At 46.0% G+C, this 22,686-nt stretch overlaps 1 protein-coding gene across 1 annotated transcript in view; it reads left to right on the top strand.

The window, feature by feature from the left end:
• PLEKHA2 (pleckstrin homology domain containing A2) overlaps positions 1-22,686 on the top strand; it is a 156,559-nt gene that overhangs the window by 91,028 nt on the left and 42,845 nt on the right. Inside the window, exon 9 of the mRNA XM_068272278.1 lies at positions 4,993-5,063. Within this exon, the coding sequence (XP_068128379.1) occupies positions 4,993-5,063 (71 nt within the window). The remainder of the gene's footprint in view (positions 1-4,992; positions 5,064-22,686) is intronic.

Raw genomic sequence — 22,686 nt, 5'->3', positions numbered from 1 at the left:
TAGAGGAGATCTAATTAACATGTATAAATACATCAGAGGGCAATATAATAGCTTGGCGGATGAGCTTTTTGTCCCTAGGCCCTCTCAAAGGACTAGAGGACATGATCTGCGCATGGAGGAAAAACGTTTTAGCCATTTATTTAGGAAAGGGTTCTTCACAGTAAGAGTGATTAAGATGTGGAATGCATTGCCACAGGAAGTCGTTATGGCAAACTCTATACCTGCATTTAAAGGGGGCTTAGATGCTTTCCTTGAGTTGAATGACATCCATGGCTACAATTACTAGGTAAGGCAGAATGATGTTGATCCAGGGATTTTATCTGATTGCCATCTGGAGTCGGGAAGGAATTTTTCCCTTTTGGGGCTAATTGGACCATGCCTTGTAAGGGTTTTTTTTTCGCCTTCCTCTGGATCAACAGGGATATGTGAGGGAGCAGGCTGGAGTTGTACTTTGTGCTGGTTGAACTCGATGGACGTGTGTCTTTTTTCAACCAAAGTAACTATGTAACTATGTAATTGAGAGCTAACAATCAGCAACAGCTGTCAATGATATTTAGCAGAGATGACAAGTTTGCTTGAAAAAGTGAGTTTTTATTACATGTAGGTTATAGTTGAACATAGCCAGAGATATAGAGTGTTAAACTGATTTAGGGAGAGATTTCTAGAAAAGGGGAGAGGCACATGAGAAATCCTGGAGGCAGCAGTGGGGGTGGTGGTAAGGGAAGATCTCTGGCAGAGTATACCCTCTATGTTATCAGGAAATTAGTGTAGCAGTGTATGAGGTAGACAGATTGGAGAGAGATTTGTAGGTAAAGACTTGTGCACACGTACAAGGCACGTTGCCCGGGGCAATACCGAGGCAGGCTAACAATGTGTTGTGTTGCTATGGGGGGCAGTGGAACTGCATGAGTTGCATCACATGATGGAGGTGAGTACAGAGAACAATGCTTTTGGCCAAGTCGATCTGTCGGGCTGATTGCTCCTCTGTCAGTTTATGGGACCGTGCTCTCTTCTCTATGACCTACGACTTCTTATTACTTAGTACAGTAAAAACCCCTTTATCCGGAAATCAGGCATCCAGAAGTCTCAACTAACCAGCATGCCTGAGGGGGACAACGGGGGCTGAACTTTTGCAATGAGCAGAGGTTAGGCGCAGCAGAAACGACTTACTGATCCTCCATAGTACCATATTTTCCAGTTCTGCAGCTCCCAGTGGCTTTCCCGCTGCTAGGTACCGGTCCCGGCATCTCATGTGACTCGCATTGGGTCACATGACATGCCAGGACCTGTACACAGAGGACGCCGGAAAGCCGATGGGAACTACAGGGAGTATAGAAGACAGCGCCTTGAGGATAAATTGCTTCTGCTGCACGGGCGGTAAGGTTAGTATTATTTTCGGACGGTTGCTCAACCAGCCAGCATGAGTATCCTGCATCAGGCAAGCCGGATACTGAGGATCTTGCTGTAACATTCCCTGGGTCATGAAGGAGATAGGTGAGAGTCTGTGGCAGAAGCTTTGCAGGGGCCCCTTAGAACAACAGTAAAGTTGGGGGGACACCTGGGGTTCCTGGCATCTGGATAGGGGCCCTGGGGAACTTGGCAGCAACAAAAACAAAGGAACCCCTAATGCCGTTTTTTGGGGGGGTTGGTCAGGTCTGGGGTTGTTCTGTAGGGTGGCTTCCAGGTTAATTTTGTCCTTGGGCCTCATTTGTAACTAGATCTGGCACTGCCGGTGGAGCAACCTTGAGAGAGGAGCAGCGTCTGAGGAGCAGGAGGAGAGTTGAATGGGTCAAGCACCAGATTACCATTCATCTGTATGTAGCAGCTGAGGACTCGGTGCAGACAGGGCCGGCGCTACCATAGAGGCAAAGGGGGCAATTGTCCCAGGGCCCCAGAGCTTGTAGGGGCCCCAGTGGCTACAAGAGGAAAAAAAATTCAAATCGACCTCATAGTTTTTGAGAAAATCGATTTTAAAGTTTCAAAGGAAAAAAAATACACATTTAAAAACCTGCCGACTTTAATGGTTAATAGCAAAACCACCTTAAATGCTAGAAACCCTAAATTTGCAGGATATGTTAAGGAGATCATTGGGAATAAGAGGAAAAAACAATTTTTCAAAAAGACCTTATAGTTTTTGAGGGAATCGATTTTAAAGTTTTGAAGGGAAAAAGTATACTTTTAAATGCGGTAAATGTCACTTTTAGTAGCAAACCTAACGGTAGTGTAATTTTACATTCATCAAAAGAAAGAGCAATACATTTACTGACGGGGTTTCCAGTGGGTCCATATGTAGCCGCAGCGCTTTGGCCAGGGATCGCTATACAGCCGCAATATGGCTGTATGAAGATCCCTGGCATTTTTTCCTATTTTCCCAATTTCTTTTTTTATGTTTAGAGTGTGGGAATTTTTTTTTTCTAAATTATGTGGGGTCCCCCCTCCTGAAACCTTTTAACCCCTTGTCCCCCATGCAGGCTGGGGTAACCAGAATGTGGAGCTCCGACCGATTGGGGCTTCACACCCTGACTATACCAGCTGCAAAAAAGGTCCCTTAATACCGATTTTTGTTCTGGGGTATCTGTTGGGGGCGGGGGGGGGGGGGGGGGCTGGTTTATTTTGCCCTGGGGCCCCATTGTTGCTTAAACCGGCCCTGGGTGCAGAAATAGCAGAGAGCTGATTAGACTTGTGGCTCTGTACTTGAACAGAATCCCCAGCATTTTTGTGCCGTGGGCTATTGTTCCACCAGTGATAAAGGAATCACTGATCTAAGACTTATAACAACCACATACAGAATTTGTGGGCTGCAGCCTGAAGCAGAAAAACATCAGATTGTAAGATGGCACGCAATTTAGAAATTCTATGTATTTTACACTTCTGAAAGTGACTTGTTCCTTTAAAAGTGTAATAAAGAATCTGAAGTTGTTTGCCAAGTACTTAACCCTTCCCTCCCATTATGCTGACTTGCTTTACTTACTTCCGTATAGCATGACAAAGGCTGCCTGTTGCATGATGTCAGGTAATTGCTGCATTAACGCTCTCATGTGGTGTGATAAACATGTATGGGGGATTTGTAAAGAACCAAGCACTGAAATCCACCCCATGGGGGGGATACTGGTTTGAAATGGGCGTGTCTAATTTGAAGTGGGGCATGGTCAGTAAGAATGGAGACATATAAACAAGTATGCATAAACAAGTTCCCAAATTGTGCTACAAGTACCCCTAACACGTTTAAGCAACAATCTGCCCCCCCCCCCCCCCCCCCCCAAATGTTTTAAAATAAATAAAGCAGAAACATGACCTCAAATTAACAATTACACAGCATGTCCTGTAAAATAAAAAAAAATAAACAGGCATGTCTCCCAGGGAATTAAATTACCGTATTTCGTGACGTATAAGACACGCCGGAATATAAGAGGCACCCAGGTTTAGAGGGCAATAACTAGAAAAAAATACTAAACCTGGTGCGTCCATATTCCAGGAGCGCCTTGTATCCTGCTATGTCCTCATGTCTTGATGATGCGTCATTAGAAGCCGGCACTAGAGGAAGCCACACACAGAAGACGGAGGTCTGCAGTCCACGCGGGCATGATGGATGAGGTAAGCAGCTGCCGATAAACACCCGGGGGGCCACACAATGCAAGGGGCGGGGGCGAGGGCATGCGGGAAGCCGCTGACCCTTGCAGGGGACAGGAGGACCATGGCAAGCCGAGGACAGAAGTGACAGAAGGAGGAGACAGGAGGATGCACACAGGGCAGGGAATCCCCGACGTGGCGGCGGTTCGTATCGGCGGGCGTTCGGAAGTCGGGTATTTCCTGCCTTTGCCGTATAAGACGCAGGCACTTTTTCTCCCCATTTTTTGGGGAGAAAAAGTGCGTCTTATACGGCGGAAAGTACGGTAAGAATAAAGCTGCGTGCCCCCACACAACATAATTAGGCAGTATGTTCTTTGTGACACACCAGGTCCTAGTAACAGATCAGTTCACCCTGATAGACCCCAGAAACAGTTTATGGTCCCCCACCTTACACACACACTCCAAAAAAAAAAACCCTCTTGAGATAGCCATGTAACATATTAGAATCCCCTTGAGACTCCCCAGTAAAAGGTTAGTCCCTCATGACAGACCTCAGAAACAGATTAGTTCCCATTGAGAGGCCACAGTAACATAACAGGCCACAGTAACAGATGACAGACCCTGTTCACATAGCCAAGATATATCTACTACGTCTTCCATTATGGCACTGCAAATCTTCTCTTCATGCAGCTGTTACTGCCTCTGCTGTCTGTTCTTACCCCTCCTCTAATGCTGGGAATACACGGTTTGTTTCTGGCGCTCGATTATCCTCTCAATCGTTTTTGCCGCTTGGTTCTGCAGTCGATTCTCTTTTTCCATTCACTTCTATCAAATATCGATCGCGAAAGGATCGAAAAGGAGATCGGACATGTCGGAAATTATCTATCGAACCATCTAATCACCTCAAAAACGAAGCGTGTATTCCCAGCATAACTTGCTTCCAATTTTCTAGCACAGTCTGTTGCATTCTCAATGATCAATTCATGGACAGCCCTGCTGGGGTGTCAAGTCATATTAGCTTGACTTCCTAGAGCCTAGTATGGTGGTACGAGGACAGTCAACTGTCAGGGATTAGGACTTGATCCCGTGAGCGACAGGGCAGTGCTGTGGCTGTACACATGTGTCGCTAGCTTCCAAGAGTGAGCGGAGTGAGTGGGGAGAACAGTGCCCTCGGCCAGCACTCGGTCAAGATTCATCTGCCAGGCTGATCGACAAGGCACTAAGGGAGGTCGGGGTCCGCCAGATCCTCGGCAGAGGTGATCCTGACTGGCCGTCTTGGCTGCAAACCATCGAATGTGTGTAAAAGGCTTTAGTCTACGATGCATATGAATCACCACAGATTCCCCCCTCCATGCATGGCCTTACTGCTAATTAATGATTTTACTGCAAACCTAGCCACATAATTTGTTTCTTTTGTTTCAGGATCGTGACCCTCTGCGCGCTATACGTCTTAGAGATATTCTTAAGACTCATGAATGTCTAGTTAAGTCTGGGTAAGTGTTTTATATCCATATCAACAAGATCCCTGGTATCCAGAAGAACACTGTGTGTAAAAAAAAATCCTCCATGGGTCCAAAGGACCCCATTGTCAGGAACCGGCCCGCGGCACGCCTGCGTATATGGTTCCCGACTGCGGGTTTGACCAGATCAAGCGGGGAGCAGCCTTATTCGAGCTAAAACAAGGCTGGGACCCCTCAGAACACCTCTCACTACCACCACTAGCGGTTCGCTAGACACTTCGACTCTGCTGTCGAGTCCTCAGCGCACAATCCGCGTTTTCGTATTCGGGTCAGCTTTGCGCTTAGGCCGAATACGGGAACGCCATGCACACACACACACACACAGTTGCAATCTTACACTGTGTGAAGCAAAACCACTAACAGTCATTCCAAACGATACTGTTAGCTACTCGCACTGGCGTTTTCGTACGTTGGGTCAGCTGCGCGCTTTAGGCCAACGTATGACAAACGCCCCCACACACAATGCAATTACAATTTCATATGGTAGTGTTGCTCAAGCATACAATTAGGCATGGATTTATACACAGTTGCACTTCAATCTCTTCTAAGCTATGAGTGTTAGTTTAGTACAGCAGAAGTCAAGCTTATTAAATAATAATTTAATATTCCAGGGAAAAAAGTGGAACAATGCAGAACAGAATATATACAAAAGATTACAAAAAACAAAATAAAAAGTTACAAAGATAAAAGTTACAAAAATACACACCAAGCAATTTGCTTACCCAAATACAGGGATCCAGATAGAAGAACCTTGGACTTTTGTGGACGGACACAATTCTGGTTAGACCAGGAGTCCACTAGCTTGGGCCAGGAGTCCAGCTGCAGCTACCATCAGGAGAGGACTGATTTGAGGTATCTGTCCCCTGGTTTTTATAATGAAATATTTGCCTTGAGGCTGTATGCCTATGTGGACGGGGGGAACTAGATTTAATTACATCCTCAGTCATAATTGGATTTCCAGAGATCTAACATCCACATGTGAAAAATGTACTATAGCACACACACAACAAAAGACTTCCTTAATCCAAGCTCTCCAGGTAAAAGTCTATACATCAAAAGATTGTGAAGTGAGACTTTTCAACTCCATTGTTGACCGTATTTCCTAGCTGATCAAAGATAAGGATATAGTTTGCACCTCCACCAATAATTTAATTTCCTCACAACGAAATAGTGTTTAACACACAGGAGGCTCTTCCTGGCTAGTCTAGAGTTCTTCACAATGCTTTAACAGCCTTCATCAACAGAAGTGGTAAATGTTTCAGTTGTCAATGACTTCCAAGCTTCCACTCCAGAGAAGGTAGACAAAACCCTTCACTTCTGCCATTGTCTAATTGAGCAATGTCTTTGCTGGAGGCTAACACCCCAGCTCTATTCACTGAAGTCCCTTTAGATGCAAATATAGTACAGCCAGATGACCATCGCTTCAAAGCAGAATACACATGTGAGATATAGCAGACAGAAAAATGACAGAAATATGTTCCTGTATTCCCTAATATCATCAGCATCTCAATATATCACCACACCCATACCAGTTGATATATATACCCAGTGTGTCATGCGTACCTGCTTCACCCCCCAGAGGGGGGACAGGCTCCACACTTTTGTCTGGGTAGGAACAGAGCTTTGTATATATGACAGCACATCTATAATGACTGGGGGAGTGGTTAATCCATGGAATGCGATGTCCTTTCATAATAAGATAATACTGATTCTGTATGTCAGAGGAAAAGGCCACACATTTCCACAAAAGCCAGTATAGAAAGATGGAACTGTCCTGTTTGATTGTGGTAAGGACTTCCAGAGGGTAGGAGAAGCATGACAGAAGGCTCTGATTCATAAGGCTTGAGGTTGTGAGAGACATGGTGCAGTTTCAGGAACCACAGATCCTTCAGATAGGTAGGACCCAAATTGTAAAGGGATTTGAATGCTAGCAGGCCAGTCTTGAGGATTCTCTATATTATGGGAAACCAGTAGATGTTTGAGAAAACACTAGACTATTTGGTGTATGAATCCTAAGAGATCACAAGCTATACCAACAAATGTGTCCCAGACAAAATCACTGACACCACATTTTATTATCCTGGGGTTGGTTCAAATCTTAGGCAGGGGTCACACTTGAGCACTTTGCGTACCGTTTCTCTGCGTGCAAAATTCACATGAAATCTGACAACCCAGGTAGAATAGAGCTCATTTAACACAATTTGTGCATGGGGGGAAGACTTACAACATACAGCATTTTTCTTACACCAGCTGTGTTATCTAATTTACAGTCTTTAGTAGTTGTGTTGTAATAACAACAAACGTGCGTGGTGTGTGGAAAGTGATGTGTGAACCATCCCTCAACTGAAGCTCCTAGCGTGTATCTGCAAGAGGTTTTCCACCGCACTGCTACCACATGATTGGCTGATTAGATAATGGAATGAATAACTAGGCGTACAGGTGTTAACAATAAAGTGCACAGTGAATGTAGACATTTGCCTTTAAAGTGAACCAAGCACCATTCTTAGCACCCAGGTTATCACAATAGCACATTTAATATGCATACCAACAATGTGGCTCAATTAAAGAAAACAACTTCAATTTTACCTCTTCATTTAAAAGTTTAGCAGAGGGTTTTATTAGCTTACTTCCGATGCCTGTCCAACCACAGATGTTTCAGGCAGATAAGGACTGATGTAATTATTTTATTGCCCACATTAGCAGAGAGAAAACAAAAATCTTTCATCAGCGTGGGGGGGTGGGGTGGATTGGACACTGTGCTTCAAAGAGTTTACAGAAGTCACGGATGCTATCTTCACATCTTCCGCTGCATAAATGATGGGCAGCTAGAAGGGCAAGGGGGAACATGGCAGCTCTCATAGCTATTAGAAACCAGGAAAAGCAATTGGTGCTTGGTTCCCTTTATAGAGAACACAAGGCAAGTTAAGAGGGTAAGATAACACATACTTACCTAAGAAGAAAGAAGCCTCTGGATGCTGCAGAGGCTTCCCATGTCCTCCTTGCCGCTGCTTGCCGGGAACATCGGGGCAGCGCTCCACTGCTTCCTGTGCCTGCGCAGTAGTATGGAGCCGCTCGTGCTTTAGTAACTCCGGCTTACAGCGCAGGTGCAGCCGTACTAGTGGATGCGCAGTATGGCCTCACTCATGACTCAAGAGGAGTCCTGATCTTCATTCAACAAGCCCTTGTCGGAATTCTGAGGGAGGTCTGCACTCACATTGCAATCGCTCCAAAAATAGGCTTCACACATCGTCATTTATGAAAATCTGGGCAGTGGTAATCACATTGAAATACATTGTCGTCGCACTTTGCTGATCACCAACGATCTGTAGATTGCTGGAGAAACCCGAAACAAACAGCCCTAACTCTGTCTGTAGTTAGGATGCTAAAAATTGGTTGCACCAGGCTGGGTCTGGTCTTGTTAAAGGGACACTTAAGTCAAACAAAAAAAAAATGAGTTTTACTCACCTAGTGCTTCCAATAGCCCCCTGCAGCTGTCCGGTACCTTCGCCGTCTCCCTCCGATCCTCCAGGCCCCGCCGGCAGCCACTTCCTGTTTCGGTGACAGGAGCTGACAGGCTGGGGACGCGAGTGATTCTTCGCGTTCCCAGACACATTAGCACCCTCTATGCTGCTATATGGTATATGATATATGCTATAGCAGCATAGATGGCGCTATTGTGGCCAGTACTGCGAAGAATCACTCGCGTCCCCAGCCTGTCAGCTCCTGTCACCAAAACAGGAAGTGGCTGCCGGCAGGGCCAGGAGGATCGGAGGGAGATGGCGAGGGTACCGGACAGCTGCAGGGGGCTATTGGAAGCCCTAGGTGAGTAAAACTCATTTTTTTTGTTTGACTTAAAAAAATGTCATTATTATTAAATAATTATTATTATTATCATGCACAATATTTTTATGCATGTAGAAGAGCACCTGTCCTGTTTTTCTATTCCACATAGTGTACTTTTTTCTCTCTATTTTGTTCCGCTTGCATACGTGACAATTGTGAATTTACCTTGGCTCAGGACTTCAATAACTGGAATTCCCATAATTGTTGGTCTCAGCAAAGTTTCTAAGAAGTATCTTTCCCCGAACACGTTTATCTTCATTGTGATGCATGGAAATAATATATATTAGTCAAGATAATACATATAAAATCAAAAAATATCAGCGCACAATTATAAAAACATGCAAGCACAGCAGCCAAAGTCCAGCAAATCCAGCAATGCTCCAGAAAACTTCAATCAAATACTTCAGCGCTTGTACTTAAATGGAAACTTTCCACCACCACCAATAAAGTTTAAAGATCACGCTTACCAGAGGGGCACAGACCTTAATTTCAGGGTCTATGTAACGCTCAAATGGGCCTGCAGCTGGTCTCTCTCTACTGCTTGGCCTCCCCCACATTGACAAGCACTGTATCCGTCTCGTAAGCAGATTCCAGCAGTTCAAATTGGATATAAAATATAATAAAACAAATCTAAGCGTATCTCTCTATTGCCAAGTGATTTATTACTTGTAAAATCCAGAACAACAAGCATAAAAAGAGATATTCACATAAGGGCCCTTTTTACAGAGACCTGTAACGTTTGCGGAATCGTTTTCGCGGTCAGCGCACAAGATGCTCACTGACACAGCGAAAACCCTCCACAAGCGTATAATTGGGTGAACCCAGGCTAGGTGCAATGCACCAGCAGAGGGCAATTCCCACCGGCAGATGGCGCTGTGAAATGCAGACGAGCACAGCCTCTGCACAGCCACAAATGCCAGATGGGAATTGTACAGATCTAAGACAATGCGGGGCTGAACAGCCCTTAAAGAGAAAGAGCACAGATACAGGATGAATGTGTGTTCACCAATCTAGTCGCGACCCTGCGACGGTGAACACACATCAGCAGAAACAAAAGCAAGAACGCGATCGCGAGAAAGGCGATCGCCAGAAGTGACACAAGACTGAACAGAACAGAACTCAAGAGTAGCAAAGTCACAGCAAACGACAATGAGAAAATAACGAAAATAACAAACGCTAACTAAACGCGAACACCGCACTCATTCACAACAGTGAACGCGTTTACAGCGCGATCTCCGCACGTTAAGCGCAACAGAGACAAGCACGCCTAACTAACCACCGACAGACAAAGACGAAACAGAGGACGTGAGCGCTTGCTTAACGGTTACCTCACCGAGCCTACAGCAAGCGTTCGTATCAGACAAGACAGACAAACGGACGGGAAACAGGATAGGAAAGATCCACTGCTCTTTCCGCCAGAGCGAGTGCGATCCGGGTACAGAAACAAGAAAGCAGATCAGAAGGATCCACAGCCGCTACCGCTAAGGGCTAGTGCGATCCAAGCACGACAGACAGATGAGATAGCAGGGAGCAACCGCTGCTCCAGCTATACTCCATGAACAAAGATCAGAAGGATCCACAGCCGCTTCCGCTAGAGGCTAGTGCGATCCAAACATGACAGACAGATGAGGTAGCCGGTAGCAACCGCTGCTCCAGCCTACACTCCAAGAATAAAGATCAGAAGGATCCACAGCCGCTACTGCTAGAGGCTAGTGCGATCCAAACAAGACAGACAAACAGAAGGGGCTACCAGTAGCGACCGCTGCTCTGGTTAGCACCCCAGACAGACAGAACGATTTCCTAAAAGCCACCGTTGGTGACAGGACAATCGCAACAGAGAGGCAATACAGACAAAACAGATAGCAAGCTAACTGCACTAGGGAAGCTGCCTAGTGCAGTCCCAAGAATTACTCTAAGATAACTTTAACAAGCAATAGCAGGGCTGACACTCTAGGAGTGTTTCAACAAACCATGAAGGATGACCAGCAAAGGACTCTGGGAAAACATGGGCTTTTATACTGCCAGCCTACAAAGGAGGCAGCTGGGTGATTTGCATAACCAATGTATGCAAATTTCTCAGCAGCAGAGTAGATCAGAAATTTGCAAAGGAAAGACAGGTCTCTCTTCCAGAGACCTGCAGCCCACAGACTAGAGGAATGGTCAAACAGCTGTCTGCCTGTTCAGCCAGCTGAGCGGATCATTACAGGACCCCAATGAATAACAGCGTTTCAGTATAAAGTGAAGAGTGCCGCCCAGCAGCAAATAGCGTGGCGTTCAGTATGTTTCATCCAGAGTAAAATGAGCCATAAATTACTTTTCTCCTATGTTGCTGTCACTTATAATAGGTAGTAAAAATATGACAGAACCAATGGATTTTGGACTAGCCCATCTCCTCATGGGGGATTCTAATGGTTTTGTTTACTTTTAAAAGCACTTAGTGAATGGCAGTTGCTCTATCCAACTGCCAAAAAAGTGTGCAGCGAGCAAGGAGGCTGCCCAGCATCATTGTATAAATCCTATTCAGAGAGTGTCTTTATAAAGAATAAAAGCCTTGCTGAGAATCCCCCGTGAAGAGATGGACTAGTTCGAAACCTGTCAGTTTTGTCAGATTTCTACTATCTACTGTAAGTGACAGCAACATAGGAGAAAAGTAATTTATGGCTCATTTTACTCTGGAAGAAACATACCGTATTTTCATTGCGTATAAGACGACCCCCCAACTTTTCCAGTTAAAATATAGAGTTTGGGATATACTCGCCGTATAAGACTACCCCTCTTCCCACGCACAACAAACAAAATTTAAAAAAAAATCATATACTGGTGCTATGTATGAACATATACTGGAGCTGTACTGTATGTGGTACCCAGTATATAACACTATACAGGGGATTGATTGGTTGGATTGGTCAGCTCTCCCTAAGCGGATTGGTCAGCTCTACCTGTCTCCAAGTGGATTGGTCAACTCTCCCTGTCTCCCTGTTTATCTGAGTGGTATGGAAGACAAGATTGCGCTGTGCACCTTAAAACACACCTCTTTCACCCATCTGGCCCACCCTTGTATCCTATTTACCTCCTTCTCTGCCTCTGAGATCTCGCACATGTGCGCCTGCGCCGCTTCACTACAGTCCACAGCAGCGAAATCTGAGAGGTGGATAGGGCGGGCCAGACTGATGGAAGTGGTCCAGACCTTGCAGCGTGAGTGGTGAGCTCCCCCTAGTATATGCAGCAACCTCCAAATCTCTAGCACCCGGTAATTAAACATCAGTATGTCGCGTACGTGCATCGCCCAGCAACACATATCATACGGCATCAATGACACCCGGCGTATAAGACGACAACTGACTTTTCAGAAGATTTTCAAGGGTTAAAAAGTAGTCTAATACGCCAGAATATACAGTACTTCTTATTTGTATGTGTTTACATGCATTTTAAATTTTATGATTTTTGCGCCAGTGGTCCTTTAATCTCAAAGGAAAAAAGGGGGAAGGGGGACGAGGGAGGAAACCAAGAGCCAATATAGTGAAGTAATGCGAATTATAATTTTCATATGCGTCTAACAGTCATTACATGAGTAACAGAAGCGGGGTGCAGAAATCTGCAGCATGCCATTTATACTTTTTCTGCATAGTACCGCATGCGAAAGTTCCCATTCAATGAAAATTACTCCATTGACATTCATTGGTTACATTTTCAATGCGAACATTTGCATTGTGAATCTTCACTTAGTGGAAACGGGCCCATAGATGATTATTATACTAACCTTCAAGGGTGAAGGGGCCAGGTGCAGGGGCCAGGAGCAGGGTGCCTTGGGAAGGGTGCAGGGTGCCTAAGGAACAGTGCAGGGGGCAGGGTGCCTGGGAAAGGGCGCAGGGGCCAGGGTAAGAGTGCAGGGGCCAGGGTAAGGGTGCCTGGGGTAGGGTGCCTAGGGCCATGGGCAGGGTACACTATTGGTGGGGAGGAGGGTGCTAGTGGGTAGGGGGGTTGTCAGTGGAGGGGGGGGGGGGGGAGAATGCCCGTGGGTGGGGAGGAGGGTGCCACTTTTAGGTGGGGAGGGATTGCCTGGAGGCGGAAAAAAATGATTGAGGCTCCAGCCGCGGTAATGAGGGATGCGGGAGCCCGGCTTCATTACTTCCTCCCTCCCTCCCTCTCTCTGAATACCCCCCTGATGTGTCTGTGTCCCCTCCCCTCCCTGTAGGTAGAGTGAGCGCAGCGGAGCAGCCAGTCGAGTCCTCTTACCACTGATCCACTCGTACTGGCATAGGACTTCCATCTGCTTCCTGTGACGTCATAGTAAACAGGAAGCACATGGAGGTCCGATGCCAGACAGTACGAGTGGATCTGCGGTAGGAGGACTCGACTGGCTGCTCCGCTGCGCTCACTCTGCTAACAAGGGGGGGGGGGGTGGACAGACACATCAGGGGGGTATTCAGAGAGAGGGAGGGAGGGAGGAAGTAATGAAGCCGATCCCGCATCCCTGATTACCGCGGCTGGAGCCTCGATCATTTTTTCCTCCTCCATTCTCTGCCCAGCCGAAAACGGGTCGGTTGAGGGGTATGTTTGTGTGCCACAGCAATGGCACAACAGTAGGCCGGTGGGGAACACAAACGCGACTCCACTCAAGTTAAAAAAGTCACTCTTTACAATTATGGACAAAACAACAAGGTTCAGAAGAGCTAAAGTCAGGCCCGGATTTACCTCACAGGAGCCTATAGGCACAGATGTCCTGGCACCAAAGACTACGCCCTCCATAAAGCTACAAACACCCGCCAAACGGCACCATAAATGTGCTGGCTGTCCCAGCTGTCACTTCTCCTTTACTTTCCTTGCCTGTCAAAGGTAGCTACAGGTGCCCCTTAGTATTAGGTAGCCAGAAGTACCCTCAGTATTAGAAAGCTAGAGGTGCCCTTGATTGAAGGGAGATCTCATCAGTGGAATGCAGAGAGCTGGGTGAGTAATCTCTCACCCAGCTCATAAGGCCCATAAGGCCTTCCTGCAAAACAGTAATGGGGACCCATGGAATCCAAACGTCTCCCCACCCTACCCGATCTCCCCCGCACACACCTTGCCTTGATACACATGCAGAATAGTGCAGGGACGATACCTGCTCCAGTGCTGCTGGTCTACTCTATGCTCCAGAACTGAAGGTCTGACTCTCCTCCATGCATCACAGCCGCACACTCTCAGCTGCCATTCATCCTATCCCGATCATGTGACCTGCATAGGACAGGTCATGTGATTGGGAGCCAGCAAATGGCAGCAGAAAGTGTGCGGCTGTGATGCATGGAGGAGACCTTCAGAACTGAAGCAGGTAAACATTATTCCACTACCTGTGCTACTCTGCATGTGGGTAAGGAGAAGGAGGAGGAATGGACCTCCACGCGGCTGCAGGGGTGGCAGGGGCTATTGTTACGCCCCTGGTTAATGGATGTCCAAAGAAGGTTGTTAGAACAGGGGCAGCAGGCATGTATAGGGAGCAGTGTTCATGCTCACGGCTCCTCCCGTTCACCTCTGTCCTCCTCTGTTCTCTCGTAATAGCAATCAGAAGCTGCTTCCGGTTCGTAAGCAGTGCACAAGTGCTAGGCCCGGCAGCACACGTCATTGATCGCGCTCCTATGGCCGGGAGCGCTCTGCACATGCGCACTATGTCACCACTCGATCAATGACTCGCACCACCGAGCCTAAAGTTTGTGCATTGCTGCCGACCTGGTTGAAGCAGCTTCTGATTGCTATTGCAAGAGAGCAGAGGGGTACAGAGGTGAACAGGGGGAGCCGTGGGCATGAGGACTGCTACCTATACATGCCTCCTCCCACCGTTCTAACAACCTTCTTCCCCTCGGTTATCCTTTAAGAACTGTAATTTTATTTATCCAAATGAACAAAACTCATAGATTGCAATGTGTTTGTTGGGACTAGGACCCGCTTCTTCAGGCAAATAAAGAGAGTAAAATCTCCAGTGAGACGTAGTAGAGCCGAATTCAATCAATGCTTTGCTTAGGGCCCTTTTCCATTAGCGAAAGTGATGCGATGCAGCTATGCATCACTTCTGCTGGCGTCTGCGTCACTTCCGCATCTCCCGTGTATGGAGGGGACGGCGGACGGATGCGGCTGTGCGAGAGTCTGCAGCATTCTGCAGATTCTCGGATCGCTCTGCATGCAATGCACACAGTGGAAACTGTTCCATTGCCATGCATTGGGATCAGGACACCCAACAGTGCGATGCGGCTATGTAGCCGCATCGCACCGCTTCTAATGGAAACGGGCCCTTAAGCCAAATAAATTACATAGCAAATAGCTATATCGGGTGTTACAAAATAGTGCAGGTGCTGCATCTCCATTTCAACTGCTTGGGAACAGCAGTTAGTAACATTTTCCTATATCTCATAATTCTCCACCCAAAACTGGTTCTGTAAAATGTAGAGGATGCCAGCTGTAAAGGACGTAGACTCAGTTACCTTTCCACAGAGTATGATATACATCACTGTGTCATCAGCAGATCAGATATATATACGGCAGCGATGTACACATATGTATATGGAAACACAGATTATTCACCTTGTAACCAATGTTCCTTCTAAACTGGAGAAAAAGAAAGATTAGAAGGTTTTACTGACACCACCCTGATGTTCTGCAGAATCTGCTGATCTTCTGTTTTCTGCTCTATTATTTCCAGATCGCTCTGCTGAGAGGCTTGTGACTGCGTGACCGCAAGCCAAAAAAAATTAAAGAACCCTAGTCCCATGTAAAACTTCCCTTTAGTCCCTCTCACTCTCATTTGTTTATGTTTGTATGTATGTATATATAATCGCTGATGCATGCAAAGCATATCTTTATCTTCTACTTTGTAGTTATTTTTTTGTTTGAAGAATTTTTTTTTTTACTTTTACTAATCGAAAATTTTCGGGTGCAAAATACCCTTTCATCCATTTACAATCAAGTTTAACCCCCTGCCGACTTCTCCACGTAAACGCGGCGTTGGCAGCCCCAGGACCACTCCACGCCTAGGGGCGGGGATTGCAGGAGATCGCGCGCGCCGATGCACGCGCATCCCCGCTAGAATGACGGAGCTCCGCTTCGCCATCAGTCTCCCAGCGGCGTGTGCTGAGTTGTGCTGCCCTGCAGCGAAGCCTTAAAGCTGCAGTGGCCTATTTAGTTAAAAAATGGCCTGGTCTAGAGGGGTTTTACACAGCGGTCCTCAAGTGGTTAAAAAGACGGGAAGTGACACTAAATATAGGCCAAATAACAGTTGGATTTCCTCTAGATCCTAGGCTCTCAACGTGTGGTACCCGTACCCCAGGGGGTACTTCTGATGGTTCCAGGGGGTACTCAGGCTTGATATCTTTAGCCAAGAATAAGAAATGTAGAGTTTTAAAAAATAATACATTTTATTTAAACAACATCAAATTAGTATTTTAGCTAATTAAAAGCAATAGTAAAGGCTTGGAAATGGTTTAGAAGCAATTATAATGTACTGTATTATGTTCTGTATTACCGTAAATATATATTTGTCATGGGGTACTTTTGATAATGTTTACTATGCTAGGGGGTACTTGGTGAGTACAGAGTTTTAAAAGGGGTACTTACCAATAAAATGTTGAGAAACACTGCTCTAGATAATCACTTGATTTTGACACATCTTTGTTTAATAAATCTCCCACACGAGGTGTTGACCACAGCAACCCATTTCATTGGGTAAATTATTTGCTGAACTCTATTCTTGGATCCTGTATGTTTTGGCTTAAAGGGAACCCGAGGTGAGAGTTATATGGAGGCTGCCATATGTATTTCCTTTTAAACAATACCAGTTGTCTGGCAGTCCTCCTGATCCTGTATCTCTAATACTTTTAGCCATAGACCCTGAACAAGCATGCAGCAGATATTTATTTATTTATTGTATTTATAAAGCGCCAACATATTACGCAGCGCTGAACATTAATTTAGGTTACAGACAATATTTAGGGGTGACATACAGCAATAAGACAATACAGGAATACAAGAAAACCAGATCACGCACCATAGTATGAGTACAAGGTAATGCTTAGTCAGTCACTGGATGGAGCATGGAGATTAGGCAAGTTAGGTTCACTCAGATGCATAGCATGGGTTCACAGTAATGGAGGTGCAAGATCAGGTAGGACACAAAAGGAGGAGGACCCTGCCCAAAGGCTTACAGTCTAGAGGGAGAGGTAAGGACATGAATGGTAGGGGACCAGAGTTCAGCTGTAGGTTTAGAGCACTTGTGAGGGGTAGTAGGCCAGAGTGAAAAGGTGAGTTTTGAGGGCTTTCTTGAAGATGTTGAAGGAGGGTGCTGCCCTAATGGGTGGAGGTAGGGAGTTCCATAGTGTTGGAGCAGCTCTTGAGAAGTCCTGGAGGCGTGCATGGGACTGGGTGATGCGGGGGGCGGTTAGGCGAAGTTCATTGGAAGAGCGGAGTGAGGGGCTAGGTGTGTACCTGAGTAAGATCGGAAATGTGGGTTGGACAGGTTTTGTGGACAGATTTGTAGGTCAGACACAGTATCTTGAATCTGATTCTGGACTGGATAGGAAGCCAGTGGAGGGATTCTAGGAGGGGATCTGCCGTGGTGGAGCGATGGGAGCAGTGGATAATTCTGGCTGCCGCATTCATGATGGACTGCAGTGGGGCTGTTCGGGTCATAGGGAGACCAGACAGAAGGGCGTTGCAGTAGTCAAGGCGGGAAATTATGAGGGCATGGATGAGGAGTTTGGTGGTGGCAGAGGTCAGGAAAGGGCGAATCTTACAGATGTTACGAAGGTGGAAGTTGCAGGACTTTGTGAGGTTTTGGATGTGGGAAGTGAAGGAGAGTGCGGAGTCCAGGGTGACACCCAGACAGCGGGCTTGAGAGGTAGGGCGAATGGTAGTGTGGTTAACAGTTACATGCACATCTGGGAGGTTCGTGGATGGCCGGGGTGGGAAGATCATCAATTCCGTTTTGTCTAGATTTAGTTTCAGGAACCTAGCGGACTTTCAGGAGGAGATGGCTGATAGGCAGGAGGAGACCTTGTCCATGGTAGTGGTGGATATGTCAGGGGTGTGGAGGTAGATCTGGGTGTCATCTGCATACAGATGATAGGTAAAACCCATGGAGGAGATAACCTTGCCAATGGAGGATGTGTATAGGGTGAACAGTAGGGGGCCAAGGACCGAACCTTGGGGGGACTCCCACCGAGAGGTGGTTGGGGGTGGACGAGGACTCATTGAAGGCGGTCGTGAAGGAGCGGTTGGAGAGGTAGGATGAAAGCCAGGACAGGGCGAGATCGTGGATGCCCAAGGACTGGAGGGACTGGAGGAGTAGGGGAGGATCTACTGTGTCAAAAGCTGCTGACAGGTCAAGGAGGAGGAGAATGGAGTATTTACCTTCAGCTTTAGCTAAGGCAAGGTCGTTGACCACTTTGGTGAGAGCAGTTTCGGTTGAGTGGGCACTACACTTTACAATATTACTTTATAAATGATTTAGTCAGTGTTTGCCCATTGTAAACATTTTCTTTACCCTAATTTACATTCTGAAATTAATCAAGTTGGCATCTTTACTGCTGTTAGGTGCAAATCTGCAGAATGTTTGTTTACTGATCATTCCGAGGCCATTAGAAATAATACCAGGTTTCCCACAATGCCCTGGGAGGAGAATTCCACAACAGCCCAGGCTGGGACGTCACTGGGGGACAGGTCAGCATACCAATATACAGCTATATTTCACTATAGGGAGTGTTTCTGATGCTGCAAGCAACCTGCATATTCAGTGGCTATCCTGAATAATTGACTGCATTCTGCTATACAGTATGTGTTGCATATATTGTACAGCCTGTTGTTCTTGTGAAGGTATATGTGGAATGTAGATATATGCAAACTCATGTGTAAGTTCAGCTTTACTAAAGATATAGCTATTAGTTGTGTTCTATGTGTAGGAAGTCAGTCCCTGAGAATACCACTCCCACTGGTGATTCCATTCCACTAACAACAGGCAGTTTTGCAGGAAGCAAATACAGATGAGAATTAGAAACACACAAAACTGAAGGGTTTCTCTGGATCTTCATCACTGGATCCCAACTACACCATTATCCTATTAGCTGGACAAGCTCCTGTGGCTCTCTTTAGGAGTGGATAAGTACCGCTACTGAGATGTGTTTTGGAGCATCCAATCTAATTTTCTCATCAGATGAAATCTCATCAGATGAAGTCTCATCAGATGAAATAAGCAGTTGCAATAGAAAGGGAAACACCATGGACTCCTGACCTTTCCCCAACCCCTTTATCCTTAACTAACCTTATCCTTAAGCTGCGTACTCACCGCCCAAGGGGTCCTGCAACGTCCCTTGACGACGGTCGTCAGCGACGCCTCTTCCTCTCGCCGGGTTCGCACGATGTCACACGACGCTACACGCCGGTAGTGAACAAGACTTCAAGTGATCGTGGTACTTTGCGTGGAAGTCGTCGGGGATCTTAGTGGTTCGATCCGCCGTGACTGTCGTTATTGCGACGCTGGGCAACGTTACGCGGTGGTGCGCCTGTAACCACACTACGGTATTGCGGAAACGACTGCTTGGTGCTTAAAAAAAATCGTCGGTCGACAGAAAAATCCTCTCGAAAATCGCGACGTGGGTACTTAACTTTACACGTTCTCTTGTGCCAAACCACTCCCCATAATTACTCTAACTTTAACCTAATACCAAATCTTAACCCGCTATTAAAATCTCCATTACATAAACTAACTGATGAAAATGATAAAGTTTGTTTATTGGTCCTTTAAATACAGTGAATCTGCCCATATAGTACTTAGGAGGCACTGTAGCCCAGGATTAGGGCTGGTGCACACCAGAGCGGTTATGGAGCGTTTTTTAAAACGCTTGCAGGGGAAAAACCGCTTGGCTAATGAATGGGCTGGTGCACACCAGAGCGGTTCGCTTTTTCCACAAATGCAAACTTGGGGGGCTGCAGCATTTTTTGTTTCCCCCCCATTCCCTTTAGATTGTAAGCATGCAAGGGCAGGGCTTTCTCCCCCTTTTGTGTCTTGGTAACCATTATACATTTTATTCATCATGTTAATTTTATCACTGTCATTACCAATTCGATAATTTGTATTTTGTATCATTCTTTGTATTTTGTCACTAATTATGTATCTTGTATATTGGTGTACACCATTGTCTGTATTATTATGTACCCCATGTTTGTTTCTTACTTTGTACAGCGCCACGGAATATGTTGGCGCTTTATAAATCAATAATAATAATAATAATTTCTAAGGCGTTTCTGCCTCCATGTTAAAGTATAGGAAAGTGGAAAACAGCTCTGAACAACGCTAGATCAGAGCGGTTTTGCAGCCGTTTTTGTTGAAGAAGCTGTTCAGTAGCAGCTTTACTGTAACAATATATGAAATCTGCTACACAAAAACACTGCAAAAAACGCTAGGCATGTTTAGAAAATCTCTCTAAACATGCCTAGAATCGCTCTGAAAATCTGCTTCAAAAACCTCTAGCGTTAGCAGATCTGCTAGATGTTTTTGGTGTGCACTGGGCCTTAAATTTCATTCCAGTCAGTAGCTGATACCCCTTTCCCAGGAAAAATCTTACATTTCCTTTGAATAGATGACCAGGGAGGACTGTATGGCTGATATTGTGGCGAAACCCCTCCCACAGTGTGATGTCAGGGCCATGGCCCTGACAGTTTGCTGTCTGTGAACTTTGTTGTATTGTGGGAAATAACATCTGTTTCTAACTGCCAAGCAAGCAATATCTCCCTCTGTGCATAGAACTCTCATTAAGAAATATTCCCGTGCAGAGACCCTGACAGGACTAAAGGGGTCACCACCAGTGATAAATTCCAGAGTGTAAATTATGAGGAAAGATTTTACAATGGGCATAAATCGAGTAAGTTATTTATAAATGAATATTGTTGAAAAAATAAGCAATGTAATTCATTACGTTATTTTCACTACAGTTCCTCTTTAGAATGGCATGACTGAGATCTGTCATGTACTTTCCTGTGTGAGCGGTGCAGGCTGCCCCACATATCTGCTACACGCTGCTTCTCTCTCATTAGACGGTGCAGTGAACCCTTATGAAATGAGCAGCTTCCTCTGGGCAGAGAGGTGACGTCAGTCAGTGTGAACCACAGCACACAGGATGTCTCATCTAAGCTCTGTCACCTCTCTATATTGCCTCCAAACGGGACCGCAGAACTCCTGATAGACAGACTGTGCCTTCTGTGCCTGTGACACTCAGCTACTGACAGTGGCATTATATCCCTAGCAGTCCATAGCTGGCCCTCTGTACAGGCAAGCCGATTTCTCCTGATAGACAGACTGATCCCTTGTGCCTGTGACACTCAGCTACTGACAGTAGTGTTATATCTCTAGCAGTCCATAGCTGGCCCTCTGTACAGGGAAGCAGATTTCTCCTGATAGACAGACTGATCCCTTGTGCCTGTGACACTCAGCTACTGACAGTAGTGTTATATCTCTAGCAGTCCATAGCTGGCCCTCTGTACAGGGAAGCAGATTTCTCCTGATAGACAGACTGATCCCTTGTGCCTGTGACACTCAGCTACTGACAGTAGTGTTATATCTCTAGCAGTCCATAGCTGGCCCTCTGTACAGGGAAGCAGATTTCTCCTGATAGACAGACTGATCCCTTGTGCCTGTGACACTCAGCTACTGACAGTAGTGTTATATCTCTAGCAGTCCATAGCTGGCCCTCTGTACAGGGAAGCAGATTTCTCCTGATAGACAGACTGATCCCTTGTGCCTGTGACACTCAGCTACTGACAGTGGCGTTATATCCCTAGCAGTCCCAGTAAATTTGCGATAATTATCCTTGTTTCAACTTCCAAAACACTTCCTATACATATACAGTATATTGTATGTAATCCCGCCCTCCCAGTGATGCTTAGTTGTACACACGTCCAACTTTACGCCTGATTGATGTTTAAATTGGTCGTGTAAACGACTTGAAGTGCAAACAAGTCGTTCAAATGTCACGCTCACACTGACCAACATAGCAGTGGCTGGATAGTGTACTGGTTAAGGGCTCTGCCTCTGACACAGGAGACCAGGGTTCAAATCTCGGCTCTGCCTGTTCAGTAAACCAGCACCTATTCAGTAGGAGACCTTGGGCAAGTCTCCCTAACACTGCTACTTCCTATAGAGCGCATCCTAGTGGCTGCAGCTCTGGCACTTTGAGTCCGCCAGGAGAAAAGTGCGATAGAAATGTTTTGTGTTTGATATGCCCTAATTTACATGTTGTTTAACCAACTCGCTAATGAACAATGGACTGAATAGAACACTGATCTAATGACTTGTTGTTTGAACATCTATTAGTTGGACATATGGCTAAAAGTCGTTTGTACACAGGTACGGACCTAACAGTCTTTTGAACAACAGTTGGTCCAATGGATCCGCTGCAGCAGATCGGGCAAACCGGCTGTTGTCAGTCGCTCGACAGGGCGTATACACGTCCAACTTATCGTTCCGACAACAAGTCGGACAACAAGTTGTTTGAAAAAGTTGGATGTGTGCCACCTTTAAGCTCAACACACACCATACAATCTTGGTTGTACAGATTTACCAAATCTATGTACTATAGGAGCTTATCCAATCAGTCATTCAAGGTGTTTTAAATCTGTTGGCTCTTATACTACAGAGATTTGGTAAATCTGTACAACCAAGATTGTATGGTGTGTGTTGAGCCTTAGCCTAGGCTGATTAGCTATTCGGAATTCTCCTCCCAGAGAATTCTGGGAAATC

This window comes from Hyperolius riggenbachi, chromosome 3 (assembly GCF_040937935.1).
Source record: "Hyperolius riggenbachi isolate aHypRig1 chromosome 3, aHypRig1.pri, whole genome shotgun sequence".
NCBI lineage: Eukaryota > Metazoa > Chordata > Amphibia > Anura > Hyperoliidae > Hyperolius > Hyperolius riggenbachi.
Note: the sequence above shows the minus strand (reverse complement) of the source record. Positions and strands in the feature narration are given on the sequence as shown.